This window comes from Suncus etruscus, chromosome 9 (genome assembly GCF_024139225.1).
Source record: "Suncus etruscus isolate mSunEtr1 chromosome 9, mSunEtr1.pri.cur, whole genome shotgun sequence".
Classification (NCBI taxonomy): Eukaryota; Metazoa; Chordata; class Mammalia; order Eulipotyphla; family Soricidae; genus Suncus; species Suncus etruscus.
The window spans coordinates 15,954,971-15,975,637 of record NC_064856.1 but is presented as its reverse complement, the minus strand read 5'-3'; the positions used below and the strand labels follow the sequence as shown (position 1 = coordinate 15,975,637).

General features: G+C 47.5%; 1 protein-coding gene across 1 annotated transcript in view; it reads right to left on the bottom strand.

Moving 5' to 3' along the window:
• SOGA1 (suppressor of glucose, autophagy associated 1) overlaps positions 1 to 20,667 on the bottom strand; it is a 78,083-nt gene that overhangs the window by 28,240 nt on the left and 29,176 nt on the right. Inside the window, exon 3 of the mRNA XM_049779111.1 lies at positions 18,588 to 18,746. Within this exon, the coding sequence (XP_049635068.1) occupies positions 18,588 to 18,746 (159 nt within the window). The remainder of the gene's footprint in view (positions 1 to 18,587; positions 18,747 to 20,667) is intronic.

Genomic DNA, 20,667 nt, shown 5'->3' with positions numbered 1-20,667 from the left:
CCCGGCGTCCCATATGGTCCCTATGGTCCCCCATGCCAGGAGCAACTTTTTTTTTTTTTTTTTTTGGTTTTTGGTTTTTGGGCCACACCTGGCGTTGCTCAGGGGTTCCTCCTGGCTGTCTGCTCAGAAATAGCTCCTGGCAGGCATGGGGGACCATATGGGACACCGGGATTCGAACCAACCACCTTTGGTCCTGGATCGGCTGCTTGCTAGGCAAACACCGCTGTGCTATCTCTCCGGGCCCCAGGAGCAACTTCTGAGCACATAGCCAGGAGTAACCCCTGAGCGTCACCGGGTGTGGCCCAAAAACAAACAAACAAACAAACAAAAAATATAATAAACAGTTTTCAGGGATCAGGAACATAGTATATATAGCAGATAAAGCACTTGCTCTGCACATGGCCAACCTGGGTTCGAGCCCAGGCACTACATAGTTCCCTGAGTGCAGAGCCAGGAATAGGTCTGATGCACCTCTGAAGCACCCAAATATTTAAAAAACAATTAATTTTTTAATAAAGAAAATGTTTCAGAAGAAAAGAAAGACAGTAGCTCCCAACTACAGAAAAATATCCAACCCTGCTTATTATAGAAAAGCAAATTGAAACACTGAGATCCTATTTCTTAATTATCAGATTGGCCCAAACCCAAACACCTGACAACGTCTTTTATCAGTGAGACTATGGAAACATAGAAACGCTCATATATCATATATCACCAGCAGGGATGCAAATGGGGAGGGCCAAGGATGTGGCTTGGCAGCAGAGCACTGGCCTTGCATGTGTGAGGCCCCTTGTTAAAAGAAAAAATGCAAAATGGTATGGAAGGAAAGGTGAGAAAATGTTATAGTAATAATTACTGAAGCTTCTCAATGTTTAAAAAAGTTTGTTAGATGCATAATTCCAAGGAACACTTCTTCCTATGAGGAATGATTTATACTTGCAGTTGTGTAAATCCCACTAAGGTGCTTGCATTATTTTTTCCAAGTTGAAAAGGTTTTGGTATTTGATCAGAAGCACCCCCAGCAGTGCTTAGGGGGCAGTGGGAGAATTAGAGATCAAACTTGGGCCTCTGGCATACAAAGCATGTGTTGTAGCCCTTTGAGCCACTTATCTGGTCCCAAAAAGACATGTCTAAGATGATTTGGATATATATCTCTCCTACTCCCTACACCTCTTCTCTCATCCCCAATCCTGACAGTGAGGCTCACCAATTTAATCCAAGTGCCCACTTTACTGGAGGGGAAGGGAAGGTCCCAAAAGCATATTCATAGTGACCTGAAACCAGTTCTTGACAATGTTCTTGGCTTAGTCCTGCAGAAGCAAGAGAAACTGTGACACTGCAGTGAGGGCCAATGTATGCTTGAAATGTTCTCGGTGTAGAGAACCTGGGACCATATTATAACCACACATGATGACCACTGGGGGAATAGTACTGATGATACAAAACTCTGCTCTCAGAGACTCAGGGAGAACTACTCAAGACAGTCTCAGGGATTGACTTTTTTTGGTGTTGTGAGGCGCTCTTTGGTTGGTGCTCTGGGACTACCCTGTTAAGTGGGCATATGGTGCTTAGCAGTCGAATGCAGGGTCTCACACGTGCCAAGCATGTATTCATTCTACCATTTGAGCCACAAGGCTAGGTCCTGTCATAAGCATTTAAAAGTTCCCCAGAAGATTCTAAAAAAGTAGCCAGGACCCAAGAAGGACATACAGGACCCAGAAGAAACCAGAAGGGCTCTTAAGTCTATCAGAAAGCCCCATCAAATCCTAAAGCAACCTTTTGAAATGCAAATGAGACAGGAAGGCCAAGGCTGATATTTCAGACTCTGAGAGTCTAGAGTCCAGAGCTGGGAGCCAGTATCTGAGAAAGGCTGATAGGGGTTTTCAAAAGTGAGAAGGAAATGAATGAAAGTGAGGACCACAAAATTCATTCCTCCAGGGGCCCGAGATATAGCACAGAAGTAGGGCGTTTGCCTTGCACTCAGCCAATCCAGGAAGGACCTGGGTTTGACTCCCAGCATCCCATATGGTCCCCCAAGCCTGCCAGGAGCGACTTCTGAGCACAGAGCCAGGAGTAACCCCTGAGCGCGGGTTGGGTGTGGGCAAAGACCCCTTTCACAAAGCAGGGCTGGGGAAGGAGTGTTTTTTTTTTTTTTTTTTTTTTTTGGTTTTTTTAGGCCACACCCGTTAGATGCTCAGGGGTTACTCCTGGCTACGCACTCAGAAATTGCCCCTGGCTTGGGGGGACCATATGGGACGCCGGGGGATCAAACCGTGGTCCTTTCCTTGGCTAGCGCTTACAAGGCAGACACCTTACCTCTAGCGCCACCTCGCCGGCCCCGGGAAGGAGTGTTTGAAGCTGGATGCCTCAGTGGAAAAGCATGGGGGGTGCTGCTAATGGTCACGGACTCACAGAACTTGACACACCTATCTCAAACAGAAGAGTGGGGCTGTGACCTTAGCCAGCAGCTGAATTCCAGGAACCCACAAGGCTAACTTCTTCCTCCCTCGCCCCTCCAAACTCCATTTTATTATCAATGAAAGTGGCCAGGAGAACCCAGGAGGTGGCTAAGAGGATAGTACACTTGCCTTTGTATGTATGTGGCCAGATATGATCCTGGCACTGCAAAAAAACAAACAAACAAAAAAAAAAACCAACAACAACAACAAAAAACCAGAAATATAAAAAGCCAAAAACAAAACTTATAAACCAGAGAGTGATAGACCACAGCTTCTTTAAATATTGCAATCTCTTTCCTGTTCACCCCACAAGGAAGTCGGGTGACAGGAAAAGGGTTCCAGGATCTTCAAAGACACCAGAGCTCTCAGTTTCATATATAAAGGAATGAGGTCATACGAAGGCTGCCGTCATTACAGACAGAGGGAGAGGGGGAATCATTGCAGCTTTGTTAGAAGGAAAAGAAAGAATACCAGAGATAGTACTGAGGTTAAGACACTTGCTTTGCATGCGACCCACCAGTTTGATGCCAGGCATCTCTACTGAGCACAGAGCCAGGATGCCAAGCCCCCATGCCCCAAAAATAGATGGGAAGAAAGACCCCGAGAAACAGCATCTACAACCCAAACATTGTAAAGCCATCAAGGATGAATGAATGGATCAGCAAAATGTGAGGTCATCATCCAGTCACACAAGGGACCACTGTCCACCTAGAAGGGAATAAAGTCTTGACATCAGCTCCAACACACAGACTCTGAAACATGCTGACTGAAAGAGTAGTCACAAGAGGCCACACAGTGAATGATCCTATTTGCATGAAATGCCCGGAACAAGCCGAGCCACAGAGAGAATGTAGATGAGCTGCTGCTGTCCGGGAGGAGGAAGAACTAGGCGTGCCTGCAGAGGGACCGAGGGCTTGCTTCTTTTGTGGGTGACCAAACTCTTCTGGAATGAGCGGCTAAGGGTGGTTGCATAACCTGGAATGTTTATAAAAACCAATGAACTATATTATTTTAAAAGGCAAACTTTGTGGTGTGTGAATTATATCTCAATAACCTGTTTTGTTTATTTTGTTCTGGGGCTATATCCAGCAGTGCTTAGGGCTTCTGCACTCAGGGATCACTGCTGGTGGGCTCAGAGGATCAGATGGGGTGCTGCGGATTGAATTCAGGTCAGCTACATGCCAGACAAGCACTTGATCTGCTCCACTCACTCTAGCCCTCAATAACCTATTTTATTTATTATGTATTTAGTTTTGGTTTGGGGTCACATTCACTCATGCTCAGGAGTTACTCCTGGATCAGAGCTTGTGAGTTATTCCAAGTGGTGCAGAGGATAATGAAGAAGCAGGGACTGAACCAGAGGTTTGTGAATGCATAGCATGTTCTCCAGGCTGGAGAGCCATCTTCTGACCCTTGATAAATCTGTTATTTTTTTTTTTTTTGGTTTTTGGGCCACACCCCGCGTTGCTCAGGGGTTACTCCTGGCTGTCTGCTCAGAAATAGCTCCTGGCAGGCACGGGGGACCATATGGGACACCGGATTCGAACCAGCCACCTTTGGTCCTGGATCGGCTGCTTGCAAGGCAAACGCCGCTGTGCTATCTCTCCGGGCCCTAAATCTGTTATTTTTTTTTTTTAAAAAAAAACCTGGAGGATGTTACTGTGTGTGTGTGTGTGTGTGTGTGTGTGTCTGTGTGTCTGTGTAAAAATACATTTGTAGAGGCCAGAGTGATAGCGCAGTGGTAGGGCATTTGCCTTGCACGCAGTTGACCCAGGGTAGACTGCAGTTTGATCCCCCAGAGTCCCATGTGGTCCCCCAAGCTAAGAGAGATTTCTGAGTGCATAACCAGGAGTAATCACTGAGCGTCACCAGGTTTGGCCCAAAAACAAACAAACAAAATTTTATATACACAAGACAGGAGGAGGCCTGAAGAATAGGCATCAGCTTGCTACCAACAACAAAAGAAACTCAAACTATTCACCTTTCTTTCTCTCATTTTTCCCACATAACTTTCTTTAAATTAAAATATATATAAAATATTTTATAATGAATTAATTAGCCCAACAGCCTGAATGCCTGCTTTGCAAGCAGGAGGTCAGGAATTGATCCCTGGCACTGCAAATTCCCCTGAGCACTGCAAGTAGCAACCTCTAAGCATAGAACAGGGAGTAGTAGTCCCCAGAATCATTGGCTGCAGCCCAATAACCCCAAAACAAAACAAAATAAAAAATAACTGGAACTACCACCTTCTCAGCAAGGTTTTTATAATGAGAATGTGGTTCGTGATATAGAGTAAAAACTTGGTAGTTGAGTTCCAGTAATATTTGTTTAATTTTATTTTTAGGGTTTTTGGCCACACCTGACAGTGCTTAGGGATCACTATTGGTGGTAGGGATCAAACCCCACCCAGTCACATGCAGATCCTAGGGTTGTTTTGTTTTTGTTTTTGGTTTTGGTTGGTTGCTTGCTTTGGGGCCACACTCAGCAGTACACAGGAGCTATACCTGTTACTATGCTAAGTAGTCACTCTTTTTTTTTTTTTTTTTGGGGGGGGTGTCACACCCGGCGGTGCTCAGGGGTTACTCCTGGCTATCTGCTCAGAAATAGCTCCTGGCAGGCACGGGGGACCATATGGGACACCGGGATTCGAACCAACCACCTTTGGTCCTGGATCGGCTGTTTGCAAGGCAAACGCCGCTGTGCTATCTCTCCGGGCCCTAAGTAGTCACTCTTGACAGTGATCTAGGACACTAAGCAGTGCAGGAATTGAATTCAGACATCCTACATTCAAAGCATGTACACAGGGCAAAGGGTAGGGTGTTTGCCTTGCAGAGGCTGACCCAGATTCAATCTCCAGCATCCCATATGGTGCCCTGAGCCTACCAGGAATCATTTCGGAATAATTTCTTTTTTTTTTTTTGGTTTTTGGGCCACACCCGGTAACGCTCAGGGGTTACTCCTGGCTATGCGCTCAGAAGTCGCTCCTGGCTTGGGGGACCATATGGGACGCCGGGGGATCGAACCGCGGTCCGTCTCCTAGGCTAGCGCAGGTAAGGCAGGCACCTTACCTCCAGCGCCACCGCCCGGCCCCCGGAATAATTTCTAAGAGCAGAGCCAGTAGTAACTCCTGAGCATAGCAGGGTGTGGCACAAAAAATCCAAAAACAAACAAACAAAAAAGCATGTACTCAACTCACTGAGCACTCTCTCCAGCCCTAGAAGTGCTAATGTACACACACACACACACACACACACACACACACAGAGAGATTTAAATAGATTGAAGCCAACAGTCAGAGAGGTGTGTGTGTGTGTGTGTGTGTGTGTGTGTGTGTGTGTGTGTGTGTTTTGGGTCACACCCGGCAGTGCTCAGGGGTTATTCCTGGCTCCAGGCTCAGAAATTGCTCCTGGCAAGCACGGGGGACCATATGGGATGCCAGGATTAGAAGCGATGACCTCCTGCATGAAAGGCAAACGCCTTACCTCCATGCTATCTCTCCGGCCCCTATATTTAAATCTTTTTTTTTTTTTTGGTTTTTGGGCCACACCCATTTGACGCTCAGGGGTTACTCCTGGCTATGCGCTCAGAAATAGCCCCTGGCTTGGGGAGGCCATATGGGATGCCGGGGGATCGAACCACGGTCCGTCCTATGCTAGCGCTTGCAAGGCAGACACCTTACCTCTAGCGCCACCTTCCCGGCCCCTGTATTAAACCTTGACTTCAATTCTGTATTTAAAATATTGAAAGAGGTCTGAAAAGATTATACAGAGGATCACCTCTGCAATTGCTTGTATGTGGCTGGCCTCACTTTCATTCTAGCACCGCATGGTGCCCTGGGCACTGCCAGGAGCCAGGAGTGACTCCTGAGTGCAAAGCCAGAAGAAAGCCACTCCACTGGGCGCGGCCCAGAAATGAAAGAATAAAAAATAAAAAACCCACAAAAAAACGGAAATAGAGGGGCCGGAGAGATAGCATGGAGGTAAAAGCGTTTGCCTTTCATGCAGGAGGTCATCGGTTCGAATCCCGGCGTCCCATATGGTCCCCCGTGCCTGCCAGGAGCAATTTCTGAGCCTGGAGCCAGGAATAACCCCTGAGCACTGCCTGGTGTGACCCAAAAACCAAAAAAAAAAAAAAAAAAAAAAATCCTGTTAAAAAAAAAAAAAAAAACGGAAATAGATGGTACTCTTTTAGACCTGTCCCCTCTCTATGTTTACTTGACTGCTTTGATTTTTATAATAAGCACCTTAGGCAGAAGAAAACCCTCAAATACCCAGTATTTAAAGAACCATGCTCACGACATATAATTTTGCATGTTACAGAAAAGGTATGCCCAATATACTCCCATCGCTGTTTTCCAAACAATACACAGGGAGAAATATATTTGGAGTGAGCAACTGAGGAAGCCTGGAAAGACACAGTCCAAACTGCTGACCAGAGAGGGCTGGGTCCCAGTATAACTGAGGCAGTTGTGTGAAGGGGGCTGTTGTTCTCTTACTCTAGTGTATGGCCATTACCTCTGTTATTTTAGAGAAAACACATTCTCACATAGTCCAAATCTTGAACAGTACAAAAAGGCATAGTGACCTCTTGGCTGGTTCTCTTGCCTCGGGCGACCAGCACAGCCATTGGTACAGCCCCCACAGAAGAATGCATGGCATGCGGTTATGTGCTGTGTAAAGGACATTCGTGCTTCATTGCACTTATATTACATTCTCAGTTTAAAAACAAAAGTGGAGGTAGGCAGAAGGCCAAGCTGAGGGATGAAAGACTGGCACAGCCCAAGGGCCATCCCTGACATTACATGGTCCCCAGCACTACTGGAAGTAACTCCCAAATACAGAGATGGGGCTAGCCCCTGAGCAGTGCAGTTGTAACTCAAGAAATCATAAAACCAGGGCTGGAGTGATAGCACAGCGGTAGGGCGTTGCCTTGCAAGCGGCCAACCTAGGATGGACGGTGGTTTGGATCCTGGCATCCCATATGGTACCCTATGCCTGCCAGGAGCGATTTCTGAGCACAGAACCAGGAGTAACCCCTGAGCACCACCGGGTGTGACCCAAAAAAAAACAAAAAAGAAACCTTAAAACCATAATTTTTTTAAAGCAGCATGTACATGCATATCTTTTAATCTGTCCATATACATATAAATAGTGAAACAAATTGGAGGCATATGCACTTTCTTTTGTTTTGGGGACCATATGTACTAGCACTCAGGACTGACTCCTGGCTCTGTTCGGCGATCATTCTTACTGGGGCTCAAAGGGGTACCCAGGATTGAACTTGGCTTGGTTGCATGCAAGGCAAACACCCTACCTGCTATACTATGGCTCTAGCCCCATAAATCCCCCTGAATCCCTCTGAATATTGTAGTCCAGCTAATTTTTTTTTCTCCTTCTGGCTTACTTCGCTTCTATTCCTCCACTATGCAGATATTACCTGTTGGCTCAAAAGGGAAAATCATAGTTAAAAATCTTAATAACTGGGGCCAGAGCAGTGGTGCATGTGGTAGGGTATTTGCCTTGCATGTGCTAACCTAGGAAGGACTGCAGTTTGATTCCCCGGTGTCCTATCATATGGTCCCTCAAGCCAAGAGCAATTTTTGAATGCACAGCCAGGAGTAACCCCTGAGTGTTACAGGGTATGACACAAAAACAAAAACAAAAAAAAAGCTTAATAACTGTAATTTACCTGAGAAAAATGGCTGCACGAAACCCTTTCCAGCCAGCACAGAGGAGTGGCCTGTGCCTCTCAGATAGGTGATGGCAGCAGCCAAAGTCTCCAATGAGCCAGAGCCTTGACAGAGCACACAGTCACAGACTTAGCTGATTCAGACACACCCTCAGCTGTAATGAGCTCAGACTCAAGTTCAGCCCTGTACTTGGGCACAAGGAGACAAATCTCTTCATCCTCCCTGCAGGGCAGCTGCTGCATTCCTCAGAGCCTTTGGTGGGACGCCTCAGGGCAGATGTTCTGTCCAGGGTTCAAAAGGAAGGGCATCTGTAGGGGTGAGGTCCAGAAGACACACTCACTGGGCAGAGATAGTATAGAGCGGAGGGTGCTTTCCTGGCAGGCAGGATCAGCCTCAGTTTGATCCCTGACATCCCATATGGTCCAGTCCTCTGAGCCCAACCAGGAGTGATACTTGAGCGAAGAGCCAAGAGACCCCCCCACACACACACACACACAAAAGTCCTTCTCAGCTGGCTTACAGCAGGAGCTTCTCCACCCACCAACAACTCCCAGGCTGCCTTCAGAGCAGCTTTATAAGCACCCCAAAGCATCCAAAGCACCTCCATCCATTGGGCCCTCCTAGCCTTTCTCCAGGTCAGTAGATGGGGTGCTATATTTCCCAATAACCCCTTACCTCTGCAGGCCCAGCCCTCCTGCCCAGATCCGGCTTTCCCACTGCCAGGAAACAAAGACCAACTTTCAAGGAATAAAGGAACCTTTTGCCAAAACAGCTGAGTAGATTCCTGCCCAACTTGGAGGGGATGTATGGAAAGGTCTCACTAAAAACAGACTGTGCTGTGTGTGCAAAATTATTCGAGGAGGGACCTGGGGTGGGGCTGCCTGTCAGACACTTGGCCGTTCTCTCTCCAAGAGGGGCTGAATCAACCAGACAGGGAGGCTATGTGATCGGGGGGTGCCGCTGGAGAGGAAACAGAGAGTGGTTTAGATGTGTGCCCCAAATCAAAAGTCACTGGAACTGATGCTGCCAACCAGAAGCAACTGATTTGCAGTGTAACTGTTCCTTCTATGGGCAACAGGCAGCTCTGAAGGAGAAAGAGCTCTTTGCAAGAGGCAGCAGAGATGTATTTATTTAAGGGTAGATGCTGCAACTGTGATACAATTGCACATGCTCTATCATTTATCTATACATGTGTGTGTGTATACATGCAGGCATGTGGAAAAGTCTAAGCTCTTGTTCCTAGGAAATTAGTGACTGGAATGTGTGTATTTAAACACACACACAGACACGTCAGTACATAACAACCCAAACTTCTCCAGAGCAATCATAAGGGCTGTGATAACACTTTAAACTGCTGGTAATCAATGTTTACCCAGTCCTTACTCCTTGCTAAACACTAACCTGCTTATCTCAATTACTTCTGACACACACCTCTAAGAGGGAGGTTAATATTCTTATTTACAAATGTACAAGCTGAGTCCTGGAGTCCTTATATATTTGGCTCGATTTTACAGTTTTGTTTTTGTTTGTTTGTTTTAAAAAGATGAGGCAAATCCAGGGCCCAAGAGACAATACAGCATCAGTTAACCTAGGTTCAATCTCTGGCACCTTCTATGGTCCCCAGAGCCCCATCAGGATTCAAACCCTGCCTTACACAGTCATCCTGGGTTTAATCTCTGGCACTTTATATGATCCCCAGAGCCCCAACAGGAACAAACCCTGAGTGCAGAACCAGGAGTAAGCCTTGAACAACACCAGCTGTAGCTTAAATACAAACAAAAAAAAGTGACAAATCTAGAGTTCAATTGCAACCCCTATGATTCCCAGTGTTACTCTGTCCTGTGCTACACTCTGCCCTGGCTAGACAGGTACGACGGCCACGCTCACTACTGCAGGGCCAGTATCAGAATCTGATCAGGTCACCTGATCCATAGTACCTAACAAGATGTTCCCATTTGGGGCTGGAGCGGTGGCACAGTGGTAGGGCATTTGCCTTGCATGTGGCTGACCTAGGAACTTTGGTTCGATCCCCCGGTGTCCCATATGGTCTTCCAAGTCAGGAGCGATTTCTGAGCACATAGCCAGGAGTAATCCCTGAGCATCACTGGTTGTGACCCAAAAACCAAAAAAAAAAAAAAAAAGATGTTCTTATTTAATCAGCTGGGGGCTCACAAGGTTGGATTTGAATGCAAGACTCTGGGGTTACAGGCCTGGCACCACAGTGTCCCCTTCCTGAGCACTGAGAAGGAGCAGCCAACAGTCAGACAAACCAGAAAGAAAGAGCCAGTGTGGCTGCAGGAGACAGGGACCTGGGTTAGAGAGATATCATCCCTGGCCTCTCCCAGCCCATTTGCACACAGCCACGGTTCCCACCCCAGAGAAATGCAAAAACAAATGCCCAAAAAACTCTGGAATGTTCAGAGCAGCAATTATTCACAAGAGTCCAGCAGTGGAAATAACACAAATGCCCACCAATTGAATGGATGATGTGAGGACTCTCCTCACAATGATATTATTCAGCATTAAAAAGGAGGTACCGGGGCCGGAGAGATAGCACAGCGGTGTTTGCCTTGCAAGCAACCAATCCAGGACCCAAGGTGGCTGGTTCGAATCCCGGCATCCCATATGGTCCCTGTGCCTGCCAGGAGCTATTTCTGAGCAGATAGCCAGGAGGAACCCCTGAGCACCGCCGGGTGTGGCCCAACCCCCGCCCCCCCTCAAAAAAAGAGGTACCAACTTATGCCTTAGTATGGATAAACTTTGGGGAGAAGGATGTGGCTGAGTGGTAAAGTGCATTCCTGGTATGCATGAGACTTGGCTTCCAGCCGCAGCGATGGATAAAAATAAAACACATAGTTAAATATTGAAAACATTAGGCTAAGTGTAAGAAGTCAGTCATTAAAGATCACATATTACATGATTCCATTCATATGGAATTTCCAGAACAGGCAAATCCATAGATACTAAAACATTAGTTAGTGGTTGCTGAGGGCAAAAGGGAAAGGGAAGTGGGGAGCGACTACCAACAGAGCTCAGGGTTTCTTAGGGGGGATAATACAAAATATTCCAGAATTAGAGCATGTTGGTGTTAGTACATTAGAAATATACTGAAGGGGGGGCCGGAGAGATAGCATGGGAGGTAGGGCGTTTGCCTTTCATGCAGGAGGTCATCGGTTCGAATCCCGGCGTCCCATATGGTCCCCCGTGCCTGCCAGGAACAATTTCTGAGCCTGGAGCCAGGAATAATCCCTGAGCACTGCCGGGTGTGACCCAAAAACCACACACAAAAAAAAAAAAAAAAAAAAAAAAAAAAAAAAGAAATATACTGAAGGGTCTGGAGAGATAGCACAGCGGCGTTTGCCTTGCAAGCAGCCGATCCAGGACCAAAGGTGATTGGTTCGAATCCCGGTGTCCCACATGGTCCCCGGTGCCTGCCAGGAGCTATTTCTGAGCAGACAGCCAGCAGTAACCCCTGAGCACCGCTGGGTGTGACCCAAAAACAAAACAAAACAAACAAACAAACAAACAAAAAACAGAAATATACTGAAAACCACTGAATTAACCGCACATTTTAAAATGGTGAATTTGGGAATGGAGAGATAAACTAGCGGATAAGAATCTTGCTTTGCAGGGCCGGCGAGGTGGCGCTAGAGTTAAGGTGTCTGCCTTGCAAGCGCTAGCCAAGGAAGGACCGTGGTTCGATCCCCCGGCGTCCCATATGGTCCCCCCAAGCCAGGCGCAATTTCTGAGTGCTTAGCCAGGAGTAATCCCTGAGCATCAAATGGGTGTGGCCGAAAAAAAACAAAAACAAAAACAAACAACAACAACAAAAAAAAAGAATCTTGATTTGCACACAGCCGACCTGATTTCAATCTCCAGCACCCCATGTTGGTCCCCCAAGCATCATCAGGAGTTAATTGCTGTGTTCAGGGCCAGGAGTAACCCTGAACATCACCTTATAAAGCCCCAAACAAATAATAAAATAAAGAGGTAAATTTGGGGTTGGTGAGATAGTACAGTGGGTAAGTTGTTTGTCTTGTACATAGCTGACTGGGAGTGACCCCTGGTACCTTATATAGTCCCCTGAACACTACTAGAAATGATTCTTGAGTACAGAGCCAGGAGTAAGCCCTGAATGTTGCCTAGTGTGATGGAGCCCCTCCAAGACAAATGGTGATCTTTTTTTTTTTTTTTGGTTTTTGAGTCACATAGTTAAATATTAAATAGCGCTCCGGGGTTACTCCTGGCTCTATGGTCAGAAATCGCTCCTTGCAGGCTCAGGAGACCATATGGGATGCTGGGATTCAAACCACTGACCTTTTGCATGCAAGGCAAACGCCTTACCTTCATGCTATCTCTCAGGTCCCTCAAATGGTGATTTTTTTAAAAAACATGTGAATCTTTTTTTTGGTCTTTTGGACACACCCTGCAATGATCAGGAGCTATCTCCAGCTTGTTGTCTGAGGTAGCTCCAGATGGAAATCCACCCCCTCATATAATGTGGATTATATCACCATTTAAAAGTTTTCAAGGGGCCAGAGAAATAGGACAAAGATTAAGGGACTTAACCTTGTTTTGTACACAGCTGACCGGGTTCAAACCCTGACACTATAAAATGTCCCCTTAAGTCCCATCAGGAGTGATTCCTGAGTGCTGAGTCAGAAGTACACCTGAGCACCACTGATATGACACAAAATTAAATACAATATCAAGGGGCTGGAGCGATGGTGCAGCAGTAGGGCATGGCTGACCCAGGATGACCTTAGTTTGATCCCCTGGTGTCCCATATGGTCCCCCACGCCAGGAGAAATTTTTTTTTTGGGGGGGTTTTTGGGCCACACCCGTTTGACGCTCAGGGGTTACTCCTGGCTATGTGCTCAGAAATCGCCCCTGGCTTGGGGGGACCATATGGGACGCCGGGGGATCGAACCGCGGTCCTTCCTTGGCTAGCGCTTGCAAGGCAGACACCTTACCTCCAGTGCCACCTACCCGGCCCCTAGGAGAAATTTCTAAGCACATAGCCAGGAGCGACCCCTGAGTGTCACTGAGTATGGCCCCCACCAAATTAAAATAAATAAATACAATGTCAAGAAGGGATAAAATAGTGAAATAAATAGTTCAATGACCGACCTCATGCTTTGCATGCAAGAGGCCTGCATTCAATTCCCAGCATCACCACCTGACCACCTGAGCACTATCATAAACAAGTGACACTGAGCACAGTTCTGTAGACAATGGTCCAAAACTTCCCTTCAAAACAACAATAACAACAAAATAAAAAATAAAAATTGCCCGTCATAAGAGCAAGCTCAAGCCCTCACTTCCAGCCACAGGAAAAACCAGCATCTTTGCCCACACCCATCATCGTTCCTATAGGAAAAAGGTCCAGCTCCTCTACTAAGCTCCAAAAGAAAAAGATGGCTGGGGCCGGGCGGTGGCGCTGGAGGTAAGGTGCCTGCCTTGCCTGCGCTAGCCTAGGACGGACCGCGGTTCGATCCCCCGGCGTCCCATATGGTCCCCCAAGCCAGGAGCGACTTCTGAGCCAATAGCCAGGAGTAACCCCTGAGCGTCACCGGGTGTGGCCCAAAAAAAAAAAAAAAAAAAAAAAAAAAGAAAAAGATGGCTGCTAACTCTTACCAGATTGTCTGGTCCGAGTTGAAAATTCTGGGGCCTTCTCAGAATGGCTGGGAATAAATTCCCCTTTCTGCCTGAAGCCACACAGGCCACCACTACACTCAACAGAAATGACCTCATTTCACAACTTACCCTGAAACTCCCAAGTCAACAAATTTGTTCAGAACCTATATATTTTGGACCACACAAGATTTCTAAATTTCATGATAGCGTCAGCCCAGTAGGAACATATCGAAACTGATGATTACATAGAAATTACATAAAATTACAAAGAAAACAGCCAAGCTCAATGAGCCTAACAATACAGAAGGTTCAACTATCACCAACTAATCCCATTAAATCCTCAGACAATGATTTAAGTAAGACCATGGAGAGATAAACCATGATTTCAAATTGACCCTTATTGATGGAAGTTATAATAATTCATTTTGCCTTTGTGTTTTAACAAGCAACATGAACTAAAATTGTTTGTGCCTGCAAGATTGCAGGCTAGAATAGTGAGTGAGAAACTGGGGACACTGTTGGAGGTAAGGTTAAAGAGTGAGGTCTCTTGGGGCCCAGACAATAGCACAGCAGGTAGGGAGTTTGCCAACCTGGGTTCGATCCGTGGCAACCCATGTTATACCCCAGGCCTAGCAGGAGTAATTCCTGAGTGCAGAGCCAGAAGTAACCCATAAACACTATTACTGGGCAGAGTACATTTAGTGGCCTGGAGAACATGACATGCTTTGCAAGTAGAAGGTCCTGGGTCTAATAAAAAAAAACTGCAAAAAGGACCCAAGTGATAACACAGCAAGTAAAGCAGTCGACTCAGGTTCTATCCCTAGTATCCCATATGGTCCCCTGAGCCTGTCAGGAGTTAATTCCTGAGTACGGAGCAAGGAGTAATCTCTGAGCACTGCCAGATATGGCCCCCAAACCAACCAACCAACCAACCAAAAAAAAAAAAAAAAAAAAACACAGGGGCCAGAGAAATAGCACAGCGGTTGGGCATTTGCCTTGCACGCAGCCAACCCAGGACGAATGGTGGTTCGAATCCCGGCATCCCATATGATCCCTCAAGCCAGCAGAAGTGATTTCTGAGCACAGAGCCAGGAGTAACCCCTGAATGCAGCCAGGTGTGACCCAAAAACCAAACAAAAAAACAAAAAATAAAGAAATGCAAAAACAAAAAAACTATAATTTGGGGGAAGCACCGCTGCATGGGTGGGGAGGCTGCTGTGAGATATCATCTCGAGGATGAAGGCGCACAGAAAGTGTTCCCAATGGTGCCTGGTACCACCACACACAGCAGCACTGTCATAAATCACATCAGCACTGATACTGGCTTTGTGCTTGAGATACAGAAGGGAACACTTACTGGCGGGGAGGCTGCAGCAGCCCAGCTGGACCACAGGGCCACCACAGAGCCCTCTCAGCTTGTACCTTCTCCACCCTGTGCCCATCTCTCTCCCTGGCTAAGTGCCGTCTCCATGGCAACCTTGTCAGCCCAGGCTAAACATCACCACAGCAACTGTCAGGACGGCAAAGGCAAATCTCCAAGATGGGACTAGCTCTGGGAACTCTGCTCAGTCTTCTGTCTCCATAGAAACCATGACAGGAAGAAGGGGCAGTTAGAAAATGGAGCCCCGCCTCCCCTCCTAGCATGCCTCCTGCCATGCCTACCACCTTCCATGACACCAGTAGGCAGGTCAGAGGCTCAGTTTAGTCTTGCTAAGGTCTCTTCAGTGGGGGTATAGACCTGCTTTCAGAGCACTTCCTGGGTGTTAGGTACCAAAGAAAGGTCCTGACATGCTTGACTTCATTTATATTTTACCATTGACAGGTGGGCCAGAATACGACTCAGTGGCAAAGCACAGCTCAGCATAGGTGAAAAAAGACAAGAACAAACAATAAACCCAAATCACAGCATTAATAACTGCAAAAGTCAATACCCATCTTCCTACTATGTCTTTCTTCATAAAAAAGACTCCTTGTTTATTATTCACACATTCTTCAAAGCCAGTTGGTTGTTATGGCTCTACATCATGGCAGTGGCACAATAGGTACAGTTAGTTTCCTTTCCTCTCCCAACTCTGCACCTTAATGGTCTTTGCACACCAGACAGAATCACAAACATTTACTGTTATTTTTTTATTTACTGTTATTTTTTATTTTATTTTATTTTTTTTGGGCCACACCCGGCGATGCTCAGGGGTTACTCCTGGCTGTCTGCTCAGAAATAGCTCCTGGCAGGCTCGCGGGACCATATGGGACACCACAATCAAACCTGGGTCCATCCCGGTTGGTCACATACAAGGCAAACACCCTCCTGCTGTGCTATTGCTCGGTCCCTACATCTTACAATTTTTTATTCTGATCAAATATATGTAACATTGGGGCTGGAGCGGTGGTACAAGCAGTAAGGCATCTGCCTTGCCCACTCTAGCCTAGAACAAACTGCGGTTAGATCCCCCGTCGTCCCATATGGTCCCCCAAGCCAGCAGCAATTTCTGAGTGTATAGAGAGGAGTAACCCCTGAGCCTCACCAGGTGTGGCCCAAAAACAAACAAAAAAAATATATGTAGCATAAATGGAAGAGTGGGCTGGAGGCCATATCTGGCATGCTCAGAGGCTACTCCTGGCTCTGCCCACAGCTATGATCATGGCAGTATTCCAGGGGACCATATTGGGTGCTAGTGATTAAGCCCTGTACTATTGCTCTGGCCCAATTTTTACCATTTTGAATCACTTGCAAGTGTAGTTGTCAGCCACAACCAGAACTGTTGTCATCTTCCCACTGTGCCCATGAACACCCACTCCCCATCCCTAGTAACCTTAATTGTAGCTTTCCTTTCTACAACTACTTCCATTTCTATGACTACTTTGAGTATTTAGTATAAATAAAATCATACATTTGCTCTTTTTATGACTGATTTCATCTATTTACATTATCTCTTCAAGGACCAGCCATGTGGGAGCTGGTATCTGAATTTAATTTCATTTTGGCGGGGAGGATGCAAACCGCACTTTGGATTTAGTCCTGGCTCTGCTCTCAGAAATCACTCTTGGTGCTCAGAGGTACTAGAGACTGAACTCAGGTGGACCACATGCAAGGCTACCCTGCCTGCTGTACTCTCTCCAGATTCTGAATTCATTTCTTTTTTTTTCCCTTTGGTTTTTAGGTCACACCTGGCAGCGCTAAGGGGTTACTCCTGGTTCTACGCTCAGAAATCGCTCAGGGGACCAGATGGGATGCCGGGATTTGAACCACTGACCTTCTGCATGCAAGGCAAATGCCCTACCTCCATGTTATCTCTCCGGCCCCGAATTCATTGATGAAGAGGCTGAGGGTTCAGTCATCCTCTGTTACTGGAAGGCTGGACAGGGGGACACATACAAGTTGCCTTCTCTGTACCTCACTCTCCTCTTTGTTATAGGAACAGACTGACCTTGGGGGTACATTCTGAAACTGCTTTTCAGTAGCCAGGAAGCAGCAATGAGACCAGGGACAGGGGGGGTCACAGGGAGGATGGAACCAGGGCTGGAGGCCATTGGGGAGGAGCCCGTGATCTAGAACTAGAGCTGGCTCTGTCACAGATCTGACCAGCAACCCCTACCACTATGCCACTGAGAAGCCCTTGGCATGGCCCGCCAACACACCTGCAGGAAAGGGAGCTGAAGGATGGTTCTGGGTCAGAGCTGTGACCTCTATCCTGACATGCCTGCCCCAGGCGACAGTTAAAAGTGTGCCCTGGAAACATGATCATTCCTAGGGCACCTAGCAAGCATCCAGGCAGCTGGAGACCAGCTGTGCATCTGCAGCCAGAAACCACCCTGGGCCTCTGGGCACAGAACCCTGGAGTCTGGAAGATTCCATCTAGGCTGACGTTTTCAACTGGAGTTTTACAGAACCCCCTGGTCCTGAGAGTTTCCAGCATCTCTGCCTCTCTCGGGGTAGTTTTCTACTTATTTAAGAAAGGTAGAGACCAAGCTCTGCAGGCCCAAAGGAAAAGTGTAGTATCACTTTTCTAAATACATTACAGAAAAGCACTGAGATGGGTCCTACAGATGCCTTATTACCTGCTCCCCAAATCCCCCACAGGAAAGGGCTTGCCACCATGGGACACTATTGGGTGCAAAAAGAAGCTGGTGCAAGGGGCAAATTAGGGAACACCAACAATCTGTGCCAAACACTGGTCAGTGACACTGGGATGCAGCTCAGTGGGGCAGCAAACAATTTGGCTGTAGGAGGCTCTGATTCTATCACCAGGTCTGAAAATAAGATCCCGATCAAGGCCCAGTACTAACACTGATCAGTGTGCAGACCTTGCAGTGTTGAGAGCCTGCACATGAATCGTGGTCCAGCCCTCTGAGCCATCTCTCTGGGCCCTCAGTTCTAACGTTATACCAAAAAGCAGGGCCTGGCTGTTCCTACAGCATGTCCACACAAGTTCTCTGAGCACTAGAACTTGGCAATACTGTCCCATTCGACAATGAGGAGACCAGACCAAAGCAGAGTCAGCTGGGTATCAATGCACATTCTCCTTCCATAAAAGCTATTTGGGGCACTGCTGTCTGTTCATCGGTGGTCTCAGGCTCCTGGAGGTCAGAAAGCTGGTGTCAGTCATTCACCAGTGCCTCCTTCATGCTAGGCACATTCTAGGCACAGTGCACACAGGAGGTGCTCAGAAATGTGTGCTGGAGAAGGTTGACAGCCCAGCTAGAACTGCGCATACAGAGGTTCAGAAACACCAAGGAAGAGCTAGCACCGGCCCTCCTCCAACCCTTTACACACTGGACCCAGCCCAACACCCGGTCCTCACCTCTCTCGGCCGCTCCAGCTCCGTCTGCAACACCTGCTTTGCCAGTTCTATCTCAATGAGCCGCTGGCGAAGCTCCTCATTTTCCTCCTCCAGCCGCGCACGTTTCTTCTCCACCACCTCCAGCTCCTTGTGCAGTCGCACGGAGATGTCCTTAGAGACCTGAGCAAAGGCCATTGATGATTAGGGCTGGGGCAGGTGAACGACCTGGGAATAAGCCCTCCATAGTCAGCAGGGACTCTCATCACCCCCCATCTAGCTGATGAAGAAACCAAGACTCAAAGACACCAAGATTCACTAAGACTCACAAATCAGAGCCCAAACCGGACACTTCAGATAAGGTCATTTGATGTTCTTCTGTCAGAGGGCTGTACCACCCTGCTGGTTCCTAGGGTCCCCTCTGTTTACCTGTTTGGTTATGGATTTTTTGGTGTCTGTTTTGGGACCACATTTGACAATGCTCAGGGTCATTGCTGGCTCTGTACTCAGGTTCTTTTCATCTGCTCTAGTCATGTGATTCTGAGCCAAAAATCATTTCCCCACAGGGCTAGTGTCCTGTGAAGAGACACAGGTATCACAGGCCTGACACAGCAGAACCAGCTCTCGCACAAAGGCTTGGCCCCAGGCCCACACAATGAGCAGTGGCTACTGCTCGAGGCAGCAAAGTTCAGAGAGGGATAACCCACTGGAGGTTACTGTCTCCAGTTGTCTGGGACACACACAGGACACGCCCCAGTTGACAAAGGCTGGGCAGGCAGCCAAGCACTGACAGTAGGGAACTCACAGAGCTGCAAACTATTGTGTGCTGTCCCTTAAACTGCAGGGACAAAGGGGCTTCTGGAGGTGCCCTGGCAGATCACAACCAGCCTCTGGCCCCGGCTGGACTGGGCACTTCCATTTCCAAATAACAGTTGGGAGTCAGATACCTTCATTTCACCCACTTTCTGTACCCCAACCCCAAGAAAACATCAGCCCAGGGTTTAAGTCACTTGCACAGGGTTACTTGAAGCAAGGATGAGTCAAGCCAGGAACAGGCCTCCAAAAGGGGGTCCCTGGATTCTGGCTCCAGGAAACGCATGTGTGTGGAGTCCAGTGCCCTGTGCCTGCCAGTGTCGGAAGTGACTATAGACTTTCCTCCCTGCCCGGAGGGAGAAGGGCCCTCTCTGGCGCCACCCTTGGCCTGGGCCTGAGCCCAGCTGGGCACGGGTGCCTGGTCCATGCAAGAGGCAGGCCAGGAAAAATAACCATAGCAAAAAAATGCAGAGCCACTCCCTCCGGCTCTGAAGTTCTCCAAGGAAAGCAAAGCTCACGAAGTCCTTCAAACTGACCCCCAAGGCCACTCACTCAACTTTCCTTACAAAGTGCTGTGGATGGGGCCAGAGCAATAGCACAATAGTAAGGCATTTGCCTTGCAGACAGTCAACACAGGATAAAACCTGGTTCAAATCCTGGCATCCTATGTGGTCTCTGGAGGAGCCTGCTAGGAGCAACTTCTGAGAGCAGAGCCAGGAGTAACCCCTGAGCGCCTCCAGTGTGACCCAAAAACCAAAAGTAAAATGAAAAAAGAGCCAAGTGCTGTGGACAAGCCCTCACTCTCAGAACAAGGGTAGTGCCTTGGGAAAAGCTTGTTCCCAACACTGAGAGGCAGGACCAAGTGATTTAATCACTCAGACTCACAGTCTGGTCCACACAAATGAGCTGCCACAGCTCAGCTCATGAGAGCTGCTGTAGGAGTAAATGTTGTATGGTTTGAGCTATGGATTCAACACAACCACCACTCAGAAATACTGTGGCCGAAGCAATAGCACAGGGATAGGGCACAGCTGACCAGGGTATGATCCCCAGCACTTTATATGGTCCTACGAACACTGTCAGGATATCACTGGGTGTGACACTAATACCAAAAAGGAGGAAAAAGGAGGAAATAATACTGTGACTGAGTGGTAGAGGCTCAGAGAATGGCTAGAGGGGGTTCTTTTTAGTGGAGGGACGGCACTTTGGTACAGAGAATAATATTGTGAATTTAGTGTGAAACAAAAATGAAATCTGGTAATGTTGCTAACTGAGGAGAAGTCAATAAAAT